Source organism: Ascidia mentula, chromosome 3 (assembly GCF_947561715.1).
Source record: "Ascidia mentula chromosome 3, kaAscMent1.1, whole genome shotgun sequence".
Lineage (NCBI taxonomy): Eukaryota > Metazoa > Chordata > Ascidiacea > Phlebobranchia > Ascidiidae > Ascidia > Ascidia mentula.
In genome coordinates this window covers 18,195,165-18,212,024 of record NC_138568.1, presented here as the reverse complement: position 1 = coordinate 18,212,024, position 16,860 = coordinate 18,195,165, and the positions used below count along the sequence as shown (strand labels likewise).

At 38.7% G+C, this 16,860-nt stretch overlaps 2 protein-coding genes across 2 annotated transcripts; both read left to right on the top strand.

Annotated features, from left to right (window-relative positions):
• The first annotated feature begins 2,356 nt into the window (after nucleotides 1-2,356).
• On the top strand, nucleotides 2,357-8,674 carry LOC145895852 (alpha-(1,6)-fucosyltransferase-like). The gene is made up of 10 exons (XM_082984633.1): nucleotides 2,357-2,370; nucleotides 2,650-2,763; nucleotides 3,211-3,281; nucleotides 3,543-3,640; nucleotides 3,823-4,075; nucleotides 4,478-4,733; nucleotides 5,394-5,564; nucleotides 5,813-5,960; nucleotides 6,566-6,745; nucleotides 8,468-8,674. Exons 1-10 carry the CDS (start codon nucleotides 2,357-2,359, stop codon nucleotides 8,672-8,674), a joined length of 1,512 nt encoding a protein of 503 aa, XP_082840759.1.
• A 19-nt stretch (nucleotides 8,675-8,693) lies between these two features.
• Nucleotides 8,694-13,326, top strand: LOC145895220 (alpha-(1,6)-fucosyltransferase-like). The gene is made up of 8 exons (XM_082983994.1): nucleotides 8,694-8,820; nucleotides 9,267-9,337; nucleotides 9,600-9,697; nucleotides 9,879-10,131; nucleotides 10,532-10,787; nucleotides 11,429-11,599; nucleotides 11,848-11,995; nucleotides 12,672-13,326. Exons 1-8 carry the CDS (start codon nucleotides 8,714-8,716, stop codon nucleotides 12,963-12,965), a joined length of 1,398 nt encoding a protein of 465 aa, XP_082840120.1. The 5' UTR covers nucleotides 8,694-8,713; the 3' UTR covers nucleotides 12,966-13,326.
• The last annotated feature ends 3,534 nt before the right edge of the window (nucleotides 13,327-16,860 follow it).

Genomic DNA, 16,860 nt, shown 5'->3' with positions numbered 1-16,860 from the left:
TGCCATTTTATTGGCTTTACGATGAGAATGGCAACGATTTATATGACATTAACACTTTCGTGCTGCACAATTCGCCGGTTTTGGCATAAACTTGCCCCAAAAAAGTAGCATTTTAGGTAAATATCGAAAATTCGATAAGATTCGATAAGAACGTCTACAGCTTACTCACTTTTTTTCAATCCAGATTAGAATTACCGACATTTTGGTGTAATTCGTCGAAACGTTTTTAAACATGACAATGTTAACAGCAATATGGGCCAGTCTTTTTTTCTCAGAATTATGAGGAAATCCGTGATTTGTGTTCCTAGAATTATCTGACATCTATAGATGTCCAAGTCTGCATTCGGCAACCAATCATAGGACGATTTGTTCCAATACATACAGTTTTCAGTTTGAGCACCTCGGATCTAAAGTGAAAGGTCATGTTTTCTCAGTTATTGTTCCACGCACACACACATTCTAGGAAAATTCGTATTTTTACATATATTTTTTTACCACATCGGGATTTGAACCCTGGATATCCTGGCCAAGAATCCCAATCAGGTTTTCTTTTCGTTATACGGGTCGGGCGCTTGACCAATGCTGCCAATCACCAGCCCACAAGTGCGCATTTGTCGAAGTTGCTTTAGGGCTGTTTCTCAACCAAATACGCCTGTTTCAATACATTTTAGCTTAAATATCATGAATTTACCGGATCGTAAAAACAATTTTGAAACTTTTCCGCTCAATAAGTGCAAAAAAGGTTGACAATCACTGCTCCAGCGCACTTAAAACAATTAATATTTAGTAATTGTTAGTGACGCCTCGTTTTGAAACAACGAGATCACGCGTTTTGCTTAATTCTTGTTCCAAAAATTTAAACTAAATCCCGGACATGTCAATGACTTAGTCATTTGTTGAATTTCCGCTGTGGTTTTAAGTATTTCAAACAAGGAGAATTTACAGGCAGTCGATGCCCAACACAAGCAAAGCAACCATGCATGGTTAAAATGCTAGGACAATTCGAAGGCTTGCTAGATAGCATATTGATGAAGGCAACCACACTAGATAGAAGAATTATTATAACACAGAGCATGGTCAAAAGAATAGACTTTGTATTTTATTACTGTGACGTCACAGTTCAGTTCAATTGTTTGTTTAATGTTTGAGTAAGTTTGCGCAAATCAATACCGACTCATTGCCTCAATTACAAAAAAACAACCACTTGTTTCAGCGTTAATATGGACTGATTTTTGTGACGTCACGTTTTAAAACATTGAGATCATTGTATTCAAAAGAGATTATGGCATTGCGGCACAAGCAAAGCAACCAGAATGCATGGACCAGTGCTAGGACAATTCTAACGCTCGCTGGATAAAGTCCTTTTAAATTGCAATGTGAGTCAAATGTTAAAAGAATTAGTCATAGTCAAAATATTTCAACGAGGTAAAATGCACCTATCAATTATATTTGAAGGTTACACAGTTTAGCGAAATTGAATAAGATTGGTAACATCTTTGTTGATATTGACCAAAAACAGCTGCAACCATCAGGCTTTATAACTTTTGGTTGAAGACAGGACATTTTTATGCCTAATGTGTTATGACTTGCGACTAAGCACGATGACGTCAACTCGTTACAGCAAATTGATTTCCACAAGCATGGGTGTGCAACTGATTATGTCAGCAGGCCTATACGGTTAGCTTGCATTGGGTTACTTATTCCAGATTCAATTCACTGTTATTGTGCACTGGTCTTCCCAAAAGGTACACCAGGAATTACTACAGACAGATGATAGCACATTCCAAAGTAATATACAAATTTCAGCGTTTCCGACAAATGTATGAACTTGAACGTATATCAACTCAAAGGCAAATATGCCTTAGCTTAGGACAACAGACCAGCTTCAGAAATATGACATTTTTAATTGTTCCTTATGATTAAAATAGGTTTATTATCCGTCCAAGCCATGTGAATCCAGATAGTACTTACACGTTACAGATAGAAATGCATTGAGTCTCGTTGTACAGAATAGAATAGAATGTCCAAGCACCAGACTGCAAACGCAGGCTCTACTTTAACTTGGTAATCAAACATTCGTTGCAACAGCGTGTTGGCAACTGCAATTTTTAGTGTATGGTATAAATTTGAGAAACACAGGCCTATGCAAAAAGAAAACAACTTTCGTTCAGGAATCTTTAAAACCACATACTATGCGTTAACTCAGTTTCAAAAGACCTGTATTATCAAGTGTCTCGTGATTGTTACGCAACGCAGCAATTGTTGTAGCATAATGGTAAGAATCGGCATTGTTGCGTAATAGATTTGTTTGTTACTTCATAATTACTAAATTTGTAATAGACCGAGTGAAACAAAAATGTACCGCTTTCAGTAAGGGGGTTCGTAACTAAAGTGTTTAAAATTTAGTGCTATAACAACATGGTTCGGTGTAAAAAGAAACTGACACGAAACGGAATTTGCGTCGTTTCCTATTTAGGGCAATACGACTGACGGAATGTTTTTTGCGTGGTTTCAAAAGCTGAAAAAGTCACCCTTAATATTTTACAAAACTTTAAAAACATCGACGCCTATGATACGAACCGATATTTTTTCACGAAGAATGTAAGCATGGTTTTAGCAAAATGACATGCGAATTTTTTGATTTTGCAGAAACGTCATATTAGAAATAGAAAAGGAAACCAACATGAGATCCAGGAAAATTTCTACGATATTTTGTGTTGTATGTTTGGCTGGGGTACTTCTCTACATCATTTGCAATTACAGGTAAGATGAAATTCCTGTTGATGCCAGGCATATTGGTCACAATTTACCCGGCCCAGTAACCGCCGAGCTACTGTAGTTCAGTTGGTAGAGCGTTAGGCCTGGCTAGCCCAGGGTCGTGAGTTTAAATTTAACGTGCAGCTTGGTTTTCTTGTTTCTGGTTGTACACCTCATCCTTAGAGAACAAATGGATTGACGAAACATGTTGTTTTGATTTTTATGTGTTTTCGACTAGATCAGTGTTTCATAATCATTTTCAGTCACAATAAAAACGTTTGATAAAACCTTTGGCTTCCTTCGCAATCAATGCATTTTTGTTGTCATTTTTGACAAGATAGCTTCAACCACAGTAAAATCGCTAATGAGTTCACACATCTTAGGTTCAGAAACCCTTGGTCTATATAGTATCAGTCGCTTTATGCGCGGTAACTCAATTTATTTCATTATCAGGTGGAGTGCTTCCAGTTACCACCCCAGCATCACTTTGTGGAATCGGGGTTCTGGTCCCTCAGAAATATCTTGTAAGTAATGGAAACCTATCCTTTCATTTGGAACTTGTCATCATCAACCTAGCGTTACCATATGTGTTGCAATGGCAACATTTTGGTCATGTCAATGCAATTTATTATAAAAAGTACCTATACGTTCACCGCAAGGTATGTAACATATAGGGACAAACTATATTCCAAGACTGGCATGTCTGCTGTTCCTATTGATTTAAATATACAGATTTATTTTTCGTTTGCTATCAATTTATTGTTTCTGCATAATTTATTTCTTAGTATTACGAAGTCCCACAAACGTACACAAGGAAAGGACAAAACCCAAAACGCTCGGTGCCTTGCGAAAATTTGTGCAGCAGAAACTGATCGTGCTACAGGTCAATTTACACTGTTTAACGGTTTTTAATAGCAATCAAAAAAATTGTCAAAATCTGCCCGCGTGTCATTTCTAAGCGTTAGGTGTTATAATTTTCATTAAACAAGCTGACATTAATCTGTAGCATTTTGCCTCACGTAATTGGATAAGTTGTTGATTTATCAACTTTATCCCTTAATTAAGAATCCACGTAACTGCACGAGGGCACGGAAGCTTCTGTGCAAGATAAAAGTTGGTTGGTGCGGGTTTGGATGCCAACTCCACTACATCGGTATGTGTTTTCTACTGGCTGCAGGAACTAACAGGACCCTGGTTTTAAATATTGAGTTGAAAAGCCACCCAACGATTAAATCCATCAACGAAGCTTATCTGCCCTTGAGCGAAACGTGCTCCCATTGGTCTGAAGAGGAATTTAATAAGGCCGATAATTTCGAAGGTAAAAATTTTGGAGTTTTTTTTCCTACACAGGGATTCGAACCCAGATCACCCAACCAGGTTTTCAGCTTGCTCTCAAACGCCTGACTTATGTTGCTGCTGTGTGAAAAGCAAGAATTGCTACATAATTCTACATTTTTCGATTTTGTTTTTAATGTATCTTATTGTACTCTGCCATTCTTGGTCAGTGTCGTATAAGTTTTCCCCACTCTTCCTTAAAAGACACACGCCACAGATTGCTGTCAGCAAAATTCAAACCGCGACTTGTTGCTTTTTTAATGCACATAGCACGTGCAGTATTTCATATCGCCGAAATAAAGGCAATGTCAAACAGATGGTAAGGTTCTCCTTAAATTAATTAGCAAGCCTTCTGCTTTGAAATTGTATTGTTGGACTTTCTCAGGCGACGGAGTCAAGGAAACGAGCGACAGGAAACGAGTGGTCAAGTTTTTCATAAACGACCTATTTCAACCCTTCACGGCGTTCGCTCCAAACACCTTCCCGGAATCTCTGAAGGACAAACTGGAACCAATATGTGAAGAACCACAAGTTTGGTGGGTTGGTCAGCTGATGACGTACATCACCAGAGCACAACCTTCCCTCACAAAACAAATTGAAGAACTCAAGCAGAAGATTGGGTTCGTTCACCCCATTGTAGGGTGAGTGTACCAGTATATATTTAAGGCATTGTAGATGTCACGTTCTTCCACTTAAATGAAATAATGCTGTTGATTTGCAACTCTATCATGGGTTTGCATACATGCCCTACAATTGGGTGAAATGGGTTAGGATGTAATACACAATTGCTTCCTCTCACGTGTTTTTGCGATTGGCTGGTATCGGTCCAGAAAGCTATGGTGAGGTTGCAGTTGTAACACTTCCTAGAGGTTCGCATGACCTGCTTCAAACAAGTAGGGAAAAAATGCCTTAATTGAAAAACCGCAAAAAGATAGAAAGTAATCCGTTTCATCCCCACAACACGTCATTCGCGTTACTGCCACGCATACACACTTACATTTACTAACGCCTAGAAGTCCTCGCGGCAATTTCACGCAACCACTAGAGGCGTAAGCAACATGGCGATACAAAAATATGGAACAGCAGTGACCGATAAGATGATAGCTAATCCAGCTTTACTTCTATCCATATGCTAGATAAGTAGACTTGTTGGGATTAAACTGTTGGAAAGCACACCATGCATCCAACAAGATGTTGCTAACCAACATTTATTTCCTGGAAGTGCTTTGAGGGCAACTGCGATATCGTCTTCCACTTGTGTACGTATTACTACATACCAGAATGATAGTTTCGTTTCCAAGAGTCCACATACGAAGAACAGACAAGCTGCAGAGGGAAGCTAAGTTTCAGTCGATTGAAGTCTACATGGATCAGGTGGAGAAATGGTTTCACAAGCATCAACACCGAAACGTCTCACGCCGCGTATTTTTGGCAACAGATGACGTCAGCGTACATAAGGAGGCTCGTAAAAAGTACGTACAACTTTCATTTAGTTCTTGTTTTAACAACTTAAATGATGTGTCAACTTTCTAGTCAGACGACCAAGTGTGGATAAAGGGTATAATGGCGTTAGCTGTACCTTGATCGACGAAATTTATTTGTCAGATTAAACATCAACTGAGCTGTCTTTTTGGTCGCTGTTTCGACCTCAAAAAGAATCTACAAATAAGTAACGATAAGTTCCTGACCAACGTAACAAGTTTATGTCCGTTCGTACCAGATATCCATCCTACACCTTCGTTACTTTGACCCATAACACAGAAACCGCCAAAGCTCAGAGGGAAACAGAAGCGGGTTTCTGGGGAATTGTTCAAGACTTGGCGTTGTTGGGTGAATGTGATCACGTGGTTTGCACTTTCAGCTCCAACGTGAGTAAACTAAACCCGTTTACATGAACAATTGAAGCGAATTCGAATGCGCTTCGAACAATCGATCCCACGTTTTTTGCGCAAGAGGAGCGACGGAGCGCTCAATCCGTTCGCAGGAGGTGTATTGAATTCGCTTCGGTTTCAATCCACTTGGAACAAACGAACGGTTTAGTTAAGTTTGTCACATTGCATTATTATAAAGATGAACATTAAAAGAAAAGTGCTTGACATAGGTTTTAGAGTTGCGTATAGACCGTCGACATTCGCTACCAATTTGTATTCCGCTATGTTTTAAACCGCTGGTTCCCAAATTTCCCAAACTGTGATGCAACCAACCCTGAAAAAATGATGTGACGACGAACTAGGAAAACGTCCAGTTTTTTATAAAAAATTATGGGAGTTTACCTATTTTAAAGGACGAATTCCCTTGTGTAGTATGATAAATCGTTCGTGTCACTGCAATAGCGCAAATGTAACTGTTTATTCTCCAACTATAAGCTTGCGACGAAATAAACGTCGCACTAATGCGTTGTGATTTACCTTTTGGGATCCTCCATTTCAAACCATTTGACACAGTTGTTGACATATTTCAATATGCTTTCCAGATCGGTCGGCTTATTCATGAGACGCTCCTAGCGAACTTCGACCCAAACCCCGCGACTGCCACATCTGTAGACACCAACTGGTTCTATTCAGGACAGATTGGAGTTTATCAAGCGATCTCTGACTATAAACAAGAAGACCCCAATGGCATGCAAATGTTGATTGGGGATAACATCACCAATGTACGATGTCAACTGATGTGCAATGGTTTCAACACAAGAACTAAAAGGATTGCAGTCTTTCCTCCGGAAAAAGCTAAAATAATTCCCCAGACTGCTGCGTACGCTATTTTTTAAGTAACATATATTGTTAAAATAGTCAAAAAGAAATTAATACACTAAAATTTATTATTCATGATATTAAGGCATAGGCTTGTCAATGTTGTGTCTGTTTTGAAGTCTCTTTCTCATGTGGGCGGTGTTCGTAATAATTTATATCCAAAGTTCATGTCTGGCGTTTTGCTTTCATGTCATGTTAAAATAAACTTTTAAAATATGTGGCAAGCTGGGTATAAATAAAATTGCAAATTTATACGATTTTTAGCACACAAATGCAGCGTTTTTAAAGCAAGTTAGAATAGACCAGTCAATATATAAAATATTTACCACCGTTTTGTAATTTTTACAATACTTTCGCCAACTACAAGCGATCACGTGAATGTACCATAGACTTAAAAGCCAACAGCAACATGATTTTTCCATGGGGCAAAATAGGAAATTCTACATCACGGAAATCTGGCCACCGCCAAAGCAAGAGCGCAGTCAAATGCCGAGGCTCATAGCTGAGAAAAACGCAAGTGTGGGTAACGGATAGATAAAAGAAGTCAAGGAAAGGCGGAAAAACGCAACTGCAATGCAATTATCAGCAAATACTAGAGGTGCGCTACTTCTCACTATACTGGTATTCATGAGATGCAGGGGTAGAAGTTCCCAGCCGCATGATGCGAGAGAGCTGTTCTTAGTTCACTCGTGTTTGGCCACATGTCCAGCTGCGGTAAAGACGGGACACAGCGTTAGTGAACAAGCGGTGATGTCAAATTTCCATTATCTAGGCCACACGGAAACGGCTTTAACGTATAAGTTGATACCCGACTATAATGACTGTTGCTATAGTTGGAAAGACGTTGGTCTGTGTACTTCGAACCAATGTGATAAGAAACAGTAGCAAGTAAACGAGTAGGTTTCCGATAAAAAAACATCTAATCGTTTTCTTTCAATTCTCTGAAGGAAAACTGAATAGTGATTACTGCAATTAAATTCTAAATTTATTAAAATATATCCGGTGTAGACCATGGACCATTTTGTGATAACTTTTATTATTATTTGAGTACAAAAAAAATTCTTACTAATTGGTAAATATTGTTACGACCCAGCTTTGAGCTCTTCACCCTATATATAGGTTGCAATAGGATTACTAGACTTTGATATGTGTCAAACTTGTTAGGCGTGTTTGTAAGTGCATCACAACATATAAGCGCAGCAAAGTTCTACAATAAATATTTGTTAGTTTGGGTTTTTCGAAGTGAACACTTTACGGTTGATTTTTTTTTATTTAAAACTTTTGACAGTTTTTTGATGTGTAATACGTTGGTTTAAGTCAAAAATCTTGACGCGCTTCAAAGAATTAATCATTTGTCCCAACAAAAAGTTTCACTGCAGCTTCACAGTGACACCTTAATGAAGAAATTGTAGCTGCACAGAATCTACAGAAAACACTTTTCGTGCAAGAGTGGTTCGGAAATTAGGTTGGGCTTGAGAACTAAATCTTCAGCTTTGGGATATAGCATCCGCCTGAAATTACACGCAACCACTAGAGGCGCAAGAAACATGATGATACAAAAATATGGAACAGCAGTGACCAATAAGATGATAGCTAATCCAGCTTTACTTCTATCCATATGCTAGATAAGTAGACTTGTTGGGATGAAACTGTTGGAAAGCACACCATGCATCCAACAAGATGTTGCTAACCAACATTTATTTCCTGGAAGTGCTTTGAGGGCAACTGCGATATCGTCTTCCACTTGTGTACGTGTTACTACATACCAGAATGATAGTTTCGTTTCCAAGAGTTCACATACGAAGAACAGACAAGCTGCAGAGGGAAGCTAAGTTTCAGTCGATTGAAATCTACATGGATCAGGTGGAGAAATGGTTTCAAAAGAAAAGGAAACCAACATGATATCCAGGAAAATTTCTACGATATTTTGTGTTGTATGTTTGGCTGGGGTACTTCTCTACATCATTTGCAATTACAAGTAAGATGAAATTACTGTTGATGCCAGGCATATTGGTCACAATTTACCCGGCCCAGTAACCGCCGAGCCACTGTAGTTCAGTTGGTAGAGCGTTAGGCCTGGCTGGCCCAGGGTCGTGAGTTTAAACATAACGTGCAGCTTGGTTTTCTTGTTTCTGGCTGTACACCTTATTCTTAGAGAACAGAGAATGGATTGACGAAACATGTTGTTTTGATGTTTATGTGTTTTCGACTAGATCAGTGTTTCATTATCATTTTCAGTCACAATAAAAATGTTTGATAAAACCTTTGGCTTCCTTCACAATCAATGCATTTTTGTTGTCATTTTTGACAAGATAGCTTCAACCACAGTGAAATCACTAATAAGTTCACACATCTTAGGTTCGGAAACCCCCGGTCAATATAGTATCAGTCGCTTTATGCGCGGTAACTCAATGTTATTATCAGGTGGAGTGCTTCCAGTTGCCACCCCAGCATCACTTTGTGGAATCGGGGTTCTGGTCCCTCAGAAATATCTTGTAAGTAATGGAAACCTATCCTTTCATTTGGAACTTGTCGTCACCAACCCAGCGTTACCATTTGTGTTGCAATGGTAACATTTTGGTCATGTCAATGCAATTTATTATTTAAAATACCTATACGTTCACCGCAAGGTATGTAACATACATGGACAAATATATCAAGACTGGCACAAATGCCTGCTGTTCCTATTGATTCAAATATACAGATTTATTTTTCGTTTGCTATCAATTTATTGTTTCTGCATAATTTATTTGTTAGTATTACGAAGTCCCACAAACGTACACAAGGAAACGACAAAACCCAAAACGCTCGGTGCCTTGCGAAGATTTGTGCAGCAGAAACTGATCGTGCTACAGGTTGATTTACACTGTTTAACGTTTTTTGATGGCAATCAAAAAAATTGTCAAAATCTGCCCGCGTGTCATTTCTAAGCGTTAGGTGTTATAATTTTCATTAAACAAGCTGACATTAATCCGTAACACGTTGCCTCACGTAATTGGATAAGTTGTTGATTTATCAACTTTATCCCATAATTAGAATCCACGTAACTGCACGAGGGCACGGAAGCTTCTGTGCAAGATAAAAGTTGATTGGTGCGGGTTCGGATGCCAACTCCACTACATCGGTATGTGTTTTCTACTGGCTACAGGAACTAACAGGACCCTGGTTTTAAACATTGATTTGAAAAGCCACCCAACGATTAAATCCATCAACGAAGCTTATCTGCCCTTGAGCGAAACCTGCTCCCATTGGTCTGAAGAGGAATTCAATGAGGCCGATAATTTCGAAGGTAATAATTTTGGAGTTTTTTTTACTACACAGGGATTCGAACCCAGATCACCCAACCAGGTTTTCTGCTTGCTCTCAAACGCCTTACTTATGTTGCTGCTGTGTGAAAAGCAAGAATTGCTACATAATTCCACATTTTTCGATTTTGTTTTTAATGTATCTTATTGTACTCTGCCATTCTTGGTCAGTGTCGTATAAGTCTCCCCACTCTTCCTTAAAAGCCACAAGCCACAGATTGCTGTCAGCAAATTCAAACCGCGACTTGTTGCTTTTTTAATGCACATAGCACGTGCAGTATTTCATATCGCCGAAATAAAGGCAATGTCAAACAGATGGTAAGGTTCTCCTTAAATTAATTAGCAAGCCTTCTGCTTTGAAATTGTATTGTTGGACTTTCTCAGGCGACGGAGTCAAGGAAACGAGCGGCAGGAAACGAGTGGTCAAGTTTTTCATAAACGACATATTTCAACCCTTCACGGCGTTCGCTCCAAACTCTTACCCGGAATCTCTGAAGGACAAACTGGAACCAATATGTGAAGAACCTCAAGTTTGGTGGGTTGGTCAGCTGATGACGTACATCACCAGAGCACAACCTTCCTTCACAAAACAAATCGAAGAACTCAAGCAGAAGATTGGGTTCGTTCACCCCATTATAGGGTGAGTGTACCAGTATATATTTAAGGCATTGTAGATGTCACGTTGATTTGCAACTCTACCAATATCAGATGGGTTTGCATACATGCGCTACAATTGGGTGAAATGGGTTAGGATGTACTACACAATTGCTTCCTCTCACTTGTTTTTGCGATTGGCTGATATCGGTCCAGAAAGCTATGGTGAGGTTGCAGTTGTAACACTTCCTAGAGGTTCGCATGACCTGCTTCAAACAAGCAGGGAAAACATGCCTTAATTGAAAAACCGCAAAAAGAATGAAAGTAATCCGTTTCATCCCCACAACACGTCATTCGCGTTACTGCCACGCATACACACTCACATTTACTAACGCCTAGAAGTCGTCGCGGAAATTTCACGCAACCACTAGAGGCGTAAGCAACATGACGATACAAAAATATGAAACAGCAGTGACCGATAAGATGATAGCTAATCCAGCTTTACTTCTATCCATATGCTAGATAAGTAGACTTGTTGGGATGAAACTGTTGGAAAGCACACCATGCATCCAACAAGATGTTGCTAACCAACATTTATTTCCTGGAAGTGCTTTAAGGGCAACTGCGATATCGTCTTCCACTTGTGTACGTATTACTACATACCAGAATGATAGTTTCGTTTCCAAGAGTCCACATACGAAGAACAGACAAGCTGCAGAGGGAAGCTAAGTTTCAGTCGATTGAAGTCTACATGGATCAGGTGGAGAAATGGTTTCACAAGCATCAACACGGAAACGTTTCACGCCGCGTATTTTTGGCAACAGATGACGTCAGCGTACATAAGGAGGCTCGTAAAAAGTACGTACAACTTTCATTTAGTTCTTGTTTTAACAACTTAAATGATGTGTCAACTTTCTAGTCGGACGACCAAGTGTGGTTAAAGGGTATAATAGCGTTAGCTGTAACTTGATCGACGAAATATACTTGTCAGATTAAACATCAACTGAGCTGTCTTTATGGTCGCTGTTTCGACCTCAAAAAGAATCTACAAATAAGTAACGATAAGTTCCTGACCAACGTAACAAGTTTATGTCCATTCGTACCAGATATCCATCCTACACCTTCGTTACTTTGACCCATAACACAGAAACCGCCAAAGCTCAGAGGGAAACAGAAGCTGGTTTCTGGGGAATTGTTCAAGACTTGGCGTTGTTGGGTGAATGTGATCACGTGGTTTGCACTTTCAGCTCCAACGTGAGTAAACTAAACCCGTTTACATGAACAATTGAAGCGAATTCGAATGCGCTTCGAACAATTGCTCCCACGTTTTTTGCGCAAGAGGAGCGACGGAGCGCTCAATCCGTTCGCAGGAGGTGTATTGAATTCGCTTCGGTTTCAATCCACTAGGAACAGACGAACGCGAAGGGTTGTAGGAGGTGTATTGAATTCGCTTCGGTTTCAATCCACTTGGAACAAACGAACGGTTTATTTAAGTTTGTCACATTGAATTATTATGAACATTAAAGGATAAGTGCTTGACATAGGTTTTGGAGTTGCGTGTATAGACCGTCGACATTCGCTACCAATTTGTATTCCGCTATGTTTTGAACCGCTGGTTCCCAAATTTCCCAAACTGTGATGCAACCAACCCTGAAAAAATGATGTAGCGACGAACTAGGAAAACGTCCAGTTTTTTATAAAATTAAGGGAGTTTACCTATTTTAAAGGACGAATTCCCTTACGTAATCTGATAAATCGTTCGTGTCACTGCAATAGCGCAAATGAAACAGTTTATTCTCCAACTATAAGCTTGCGACGCCCCACCGATATTAAAATAAACGTCGCACTAATGCGTTGTGATTTACCTTTTGGGATCCTTTATTTGAAACCATTCGACACAGTTGTTGACTTATTTCAATATGCTTTCCAGATCGGTCGGCTTATTCATGAAACGCTCCTAGCGAACTTCGACCCAAACCACGCGACTGCCACATCTGTAGACACTAACTGGTTTTATCCGGGACAGATTGGAGTTTATCAAGCGATCTCCGATCATAAACAAGAAGACCCCAATGGCATGCAAATGATGATTGGGGATAACATCACCAATGTACGATGTCAACTGATGTGCAATGGTTTCAACACAAGAACAAAAAAGACTGGAGTCTTTCCTCCGGAAAAAACTAAAATAATTCCCCAGACTGCTGCGTACGCTATTTTTTAAGTAACATATATTGTTAAAATAGTCAAAAAGAAATTAATACACTAAAATTTATTATTCATGATATTAAGGCATAGGCTTGTCAATGTTGTGTCTGTTTTGAAGTCTCTTTCTCATGTGGGCGGTGTTCGTAATAATTTATATCCAAAGTTCATGTCTGGCGTTTTGCTTTCATGTCATGTTAAAATAAACTTTTAAAATATGTGGCAAGCTGGGTATAAATAAAATTGTAAATTTATACGATTGTTAGCACACAAATGCAGCGTTTTTAAAGCAAGTTAGAATAGACAGTCAATATATAAAATATTTACCACCGTTTTGTTATTTTTAACAATACTTTCGCCTACTACAAGCGATCACGTGAATGTACCATAGACTTAAAAGCCAACAGCAACATGATTTTTCCATGGGGCAAAATAGGAAATTCTACATCACGGAAATCTGGCCACCGCCAAAGCAAGAGCGCAGTCAAATGCCGAGGCTCATAGCTGAGAAAAACGCAAGTGTGTGTAACGGATAGATAAAAGACGCCAAGGAAAGGCGGACAAACACAACTGCAATGCAATTATTAGCAACAACTAGAGGTGCGCTACTTATCACTATACTGGTATGCATGAAATACAGGGGTAAAGGTGCCCAGCCACATGATGCGAGAGAGCTGTTCTAGTGGTTCACTCGTGTTTGGCCATGTCCAGCTGCGGTATAGAAGGGACACAGCGTTAGTGAAAAAGCGGCGATGTCAAATTTCCATTATTTAGGCCACACGGAAATTTGCTTTGACGTGTAAGTTGATACCCGACTATAATGACTGTTGCCATAGTTGGAAAAACGTTGGTCTGTGTACTTCGAACCAATGTGATAAGAAACAGTAACAAGTAAACGAGTAGGTTTCCGATAAAAAAAAACATCTAATCGTTTTCTTTCAATTCTCTGAAGGAAAACTGAATAGTGATTACTGCAATTAAATTCTGAATTTAATGAAATATATCCGGTGTAGACCATGGACCATGCATTCTCCTCGGTTTGTGATAACTTTTATTGTTATTTGGCCACATTTCTGATGTACTGAAAAGTACGAAAAAAATTCTTACTGATTGGTAAATATTGTTAAGGACCATGCAGCTTCAAGCTCTTCACCCTACATATAGGTTGCAATAGGATTACTAAACTTTGATATTTGTCAAACTTGTTAAGCGTGTTTGTAAGTGCATCACAGTATATAAGCGCAGCTAAGGATGCACAAACTCGCAAAGTTCTACAATAAGTATTTGTTAGTTTGGGTTTTTCGAAGTGAAAAAAAAAATAACTTTGCGGTTAATTTTTTTTTATTCAAAACTTTTGACAGTTTTTTGATGAGTGAGACGTTGGTTTAAGTAAAAAAACTTTACGCGCTTCAAAGAATTAATCAATTGTCCCCACAAAAAGTTTCCACTGCAGCTTCACAGTGACACTTTAATGAAGAAATTGTAGCTGCACAGAATATACAGAAAACACTTTTCGTGCAAGAGTGGTTCGAAAATTAGGTTGGGCTTGAGAACTAAGTCTCCTGCTTGGGGATATAGCATCCGCCTGAATTTTCAGTGATGTATCCTTCCATTTCCGTCATTACGTCATCACAGGAAAAATCTCCTCGAAGACGTATGTCTCGTGCTTTTTCTGTTTGTGAGTTTCTCTGTGACTTCGAAGAATTCTAACTTCCGTCGCCATTTTTTCACGACCAAACATTTCAACCCGTCGCCAAAACGTCTGGTTGTAATGATCGTACAGTTGAATATCCTGGTAGGAAAGGGCCACACTTTAAACCACGTATTCACATGTTCATTTCTGCAAACAGAATCAACTCTTTGCCCGTGATAAATTCACTTTATTTTTTGAAAAAATTATTGTTGTGAATGTCTGCAAGAGCTTATATTGTCCAAATGCAGAGTACGTTGAACAACATTACAAACTACTTTAGCGATTTTCTTTATTTTCATTTGGATAGTTGCAAATAATAAAAATACATTCTTGAATTTTGTGACATTGCACCCCATTATATACAGAATACAACTTCCCATTTTGAAATCAAACAAGTGTGTATTAACGAGCTATTATGTTGAGACTTAACATTAGCCCGAGACCTAATAAGTGGATACAGTGGTTCTATGTGTTGCCCACTTACAATTTGATTGAGTTCCCTAAAGACTTTCCAGTGGTGTTCACTTGGAAAATCCTCGTGTTCGTAATTTCTCTCGTACCAGTGATAATATTTCTTCATCGTGTTCCAGCTAATGCACAAGAGATCCTATAAGGTAAAAATAGATCTTACAAAATGCTTGATGTACAAATCATCATGCTCTGCATATATTGGTTAGACCGCCCTGCGCTTGTTTCTTGTAACGCATTGCGTTTATTTACGTTTTTCAATACAAGAAGTCAGTCTCCTTAAAGACTGTGAAACCAAGAGAATTCAGTCTGTATAAATACAATTTAGGTTAAATATCATGAATTTACCGGATCGTAAAAATAATTTTGAAACTTTTCCGCTCCATAAGTGCAAAAAAGGTTGACAATCACTGTTCCAGCGCACTTAAACAAATAATGTTTAGTAATTGTTAGTGACGCCTCGTTTTGAAACAACGAGATCACGCGTTTTGCTTAATTCTTGTTCCAAGAATTTAAACTAAATCCAGGACATGTCAATCACTAAGTCATTTGTTGAATGTCCGCTGTGGTTTTAGGTATTTCAAACAAAGAGAATTTACAGGCAGTCGATGCTCAACACAAGCAAAGCAACCATGCATGGTTAAAATGCTAGGACAATTCGAAGGCTTGCTTGATAGCATATTGATGAAAGCAACCACACTAGATAGAAGAATTATTATAACACAGAGCATGGTCAAAAAAATAGACTTTGTATTTTATTACTGTGACGTCACAGTTCAGTTCAATTGTTTGTTTAATGTTTGAGTAAGTTTGCGCAAATCAATACCGATGCATTGCCTTAATTACAAAAAAACAACCACTTGTTTCAGCGTTAATATGGACTGATTTTTGTGACGTCATTGCGGTTATGGCATTGCGGCACAAACAAAGCAACCAGAATGCATGGACCAGTGCTAGGACAATTCTAACGCTCGCTGGATAAAGTCCTTTTAAATTGCAATGTGAGGTTAAAAGAATTAGTCATAGTCAAAACATTTCAACGAGGTAAAATTCACCTATCAATTATATTTGAAGGTTACACAGTTTAGCGAAATTGGATAAGATTGGTAACATCATTGTTGATATTGACCAAAAACAGCTGCAACCATCAGGCTTTATAGCTTTTGGTTGAAGACAGGACATTTTTATGCCTAATGTGTTATGACTTGCGACTAAGCACGATGACGTCAACTCGTTACAGCAAATTGATTTCCACAAGCATAGGTGTGCAACTGATGATGTCAGCAGGCCTATACGGTTAGCTTGCATTGGGTTACTTATTCCAGATTCAATTCACTGTTATTGTGCACTGGTCTTCCCAAAAGGTACACCAGGAATTACTACAGACAGATGATAGCACATTCCAAAGTAATATACAAATTTCAGCGTTTCCGACAAATGTATGAACTTGAACGTATATCAACTCAAAGGCAAATATGCCTTAGCTTAGGACAACAGACCAGCTTCAGAAATATGACATTTTTAATTGTTCCTTATGATTAAAATAGGTTTATTATCCGTCCAAGCCATGTGAATCCAGATAGTACTTACACGTTACAGATAGAAATGCATTGAGTCTCGTTGTACAGAATAGAATAGAATGTCCAAGCACCAGACTGCAAACGCAGGCTCTACTTTAACTTGGTAATCAAACATTCGTTGCAACAGCGTGTTGGCAACTGCAATTTTTAGTGTATGGTATAAATTTGATAAA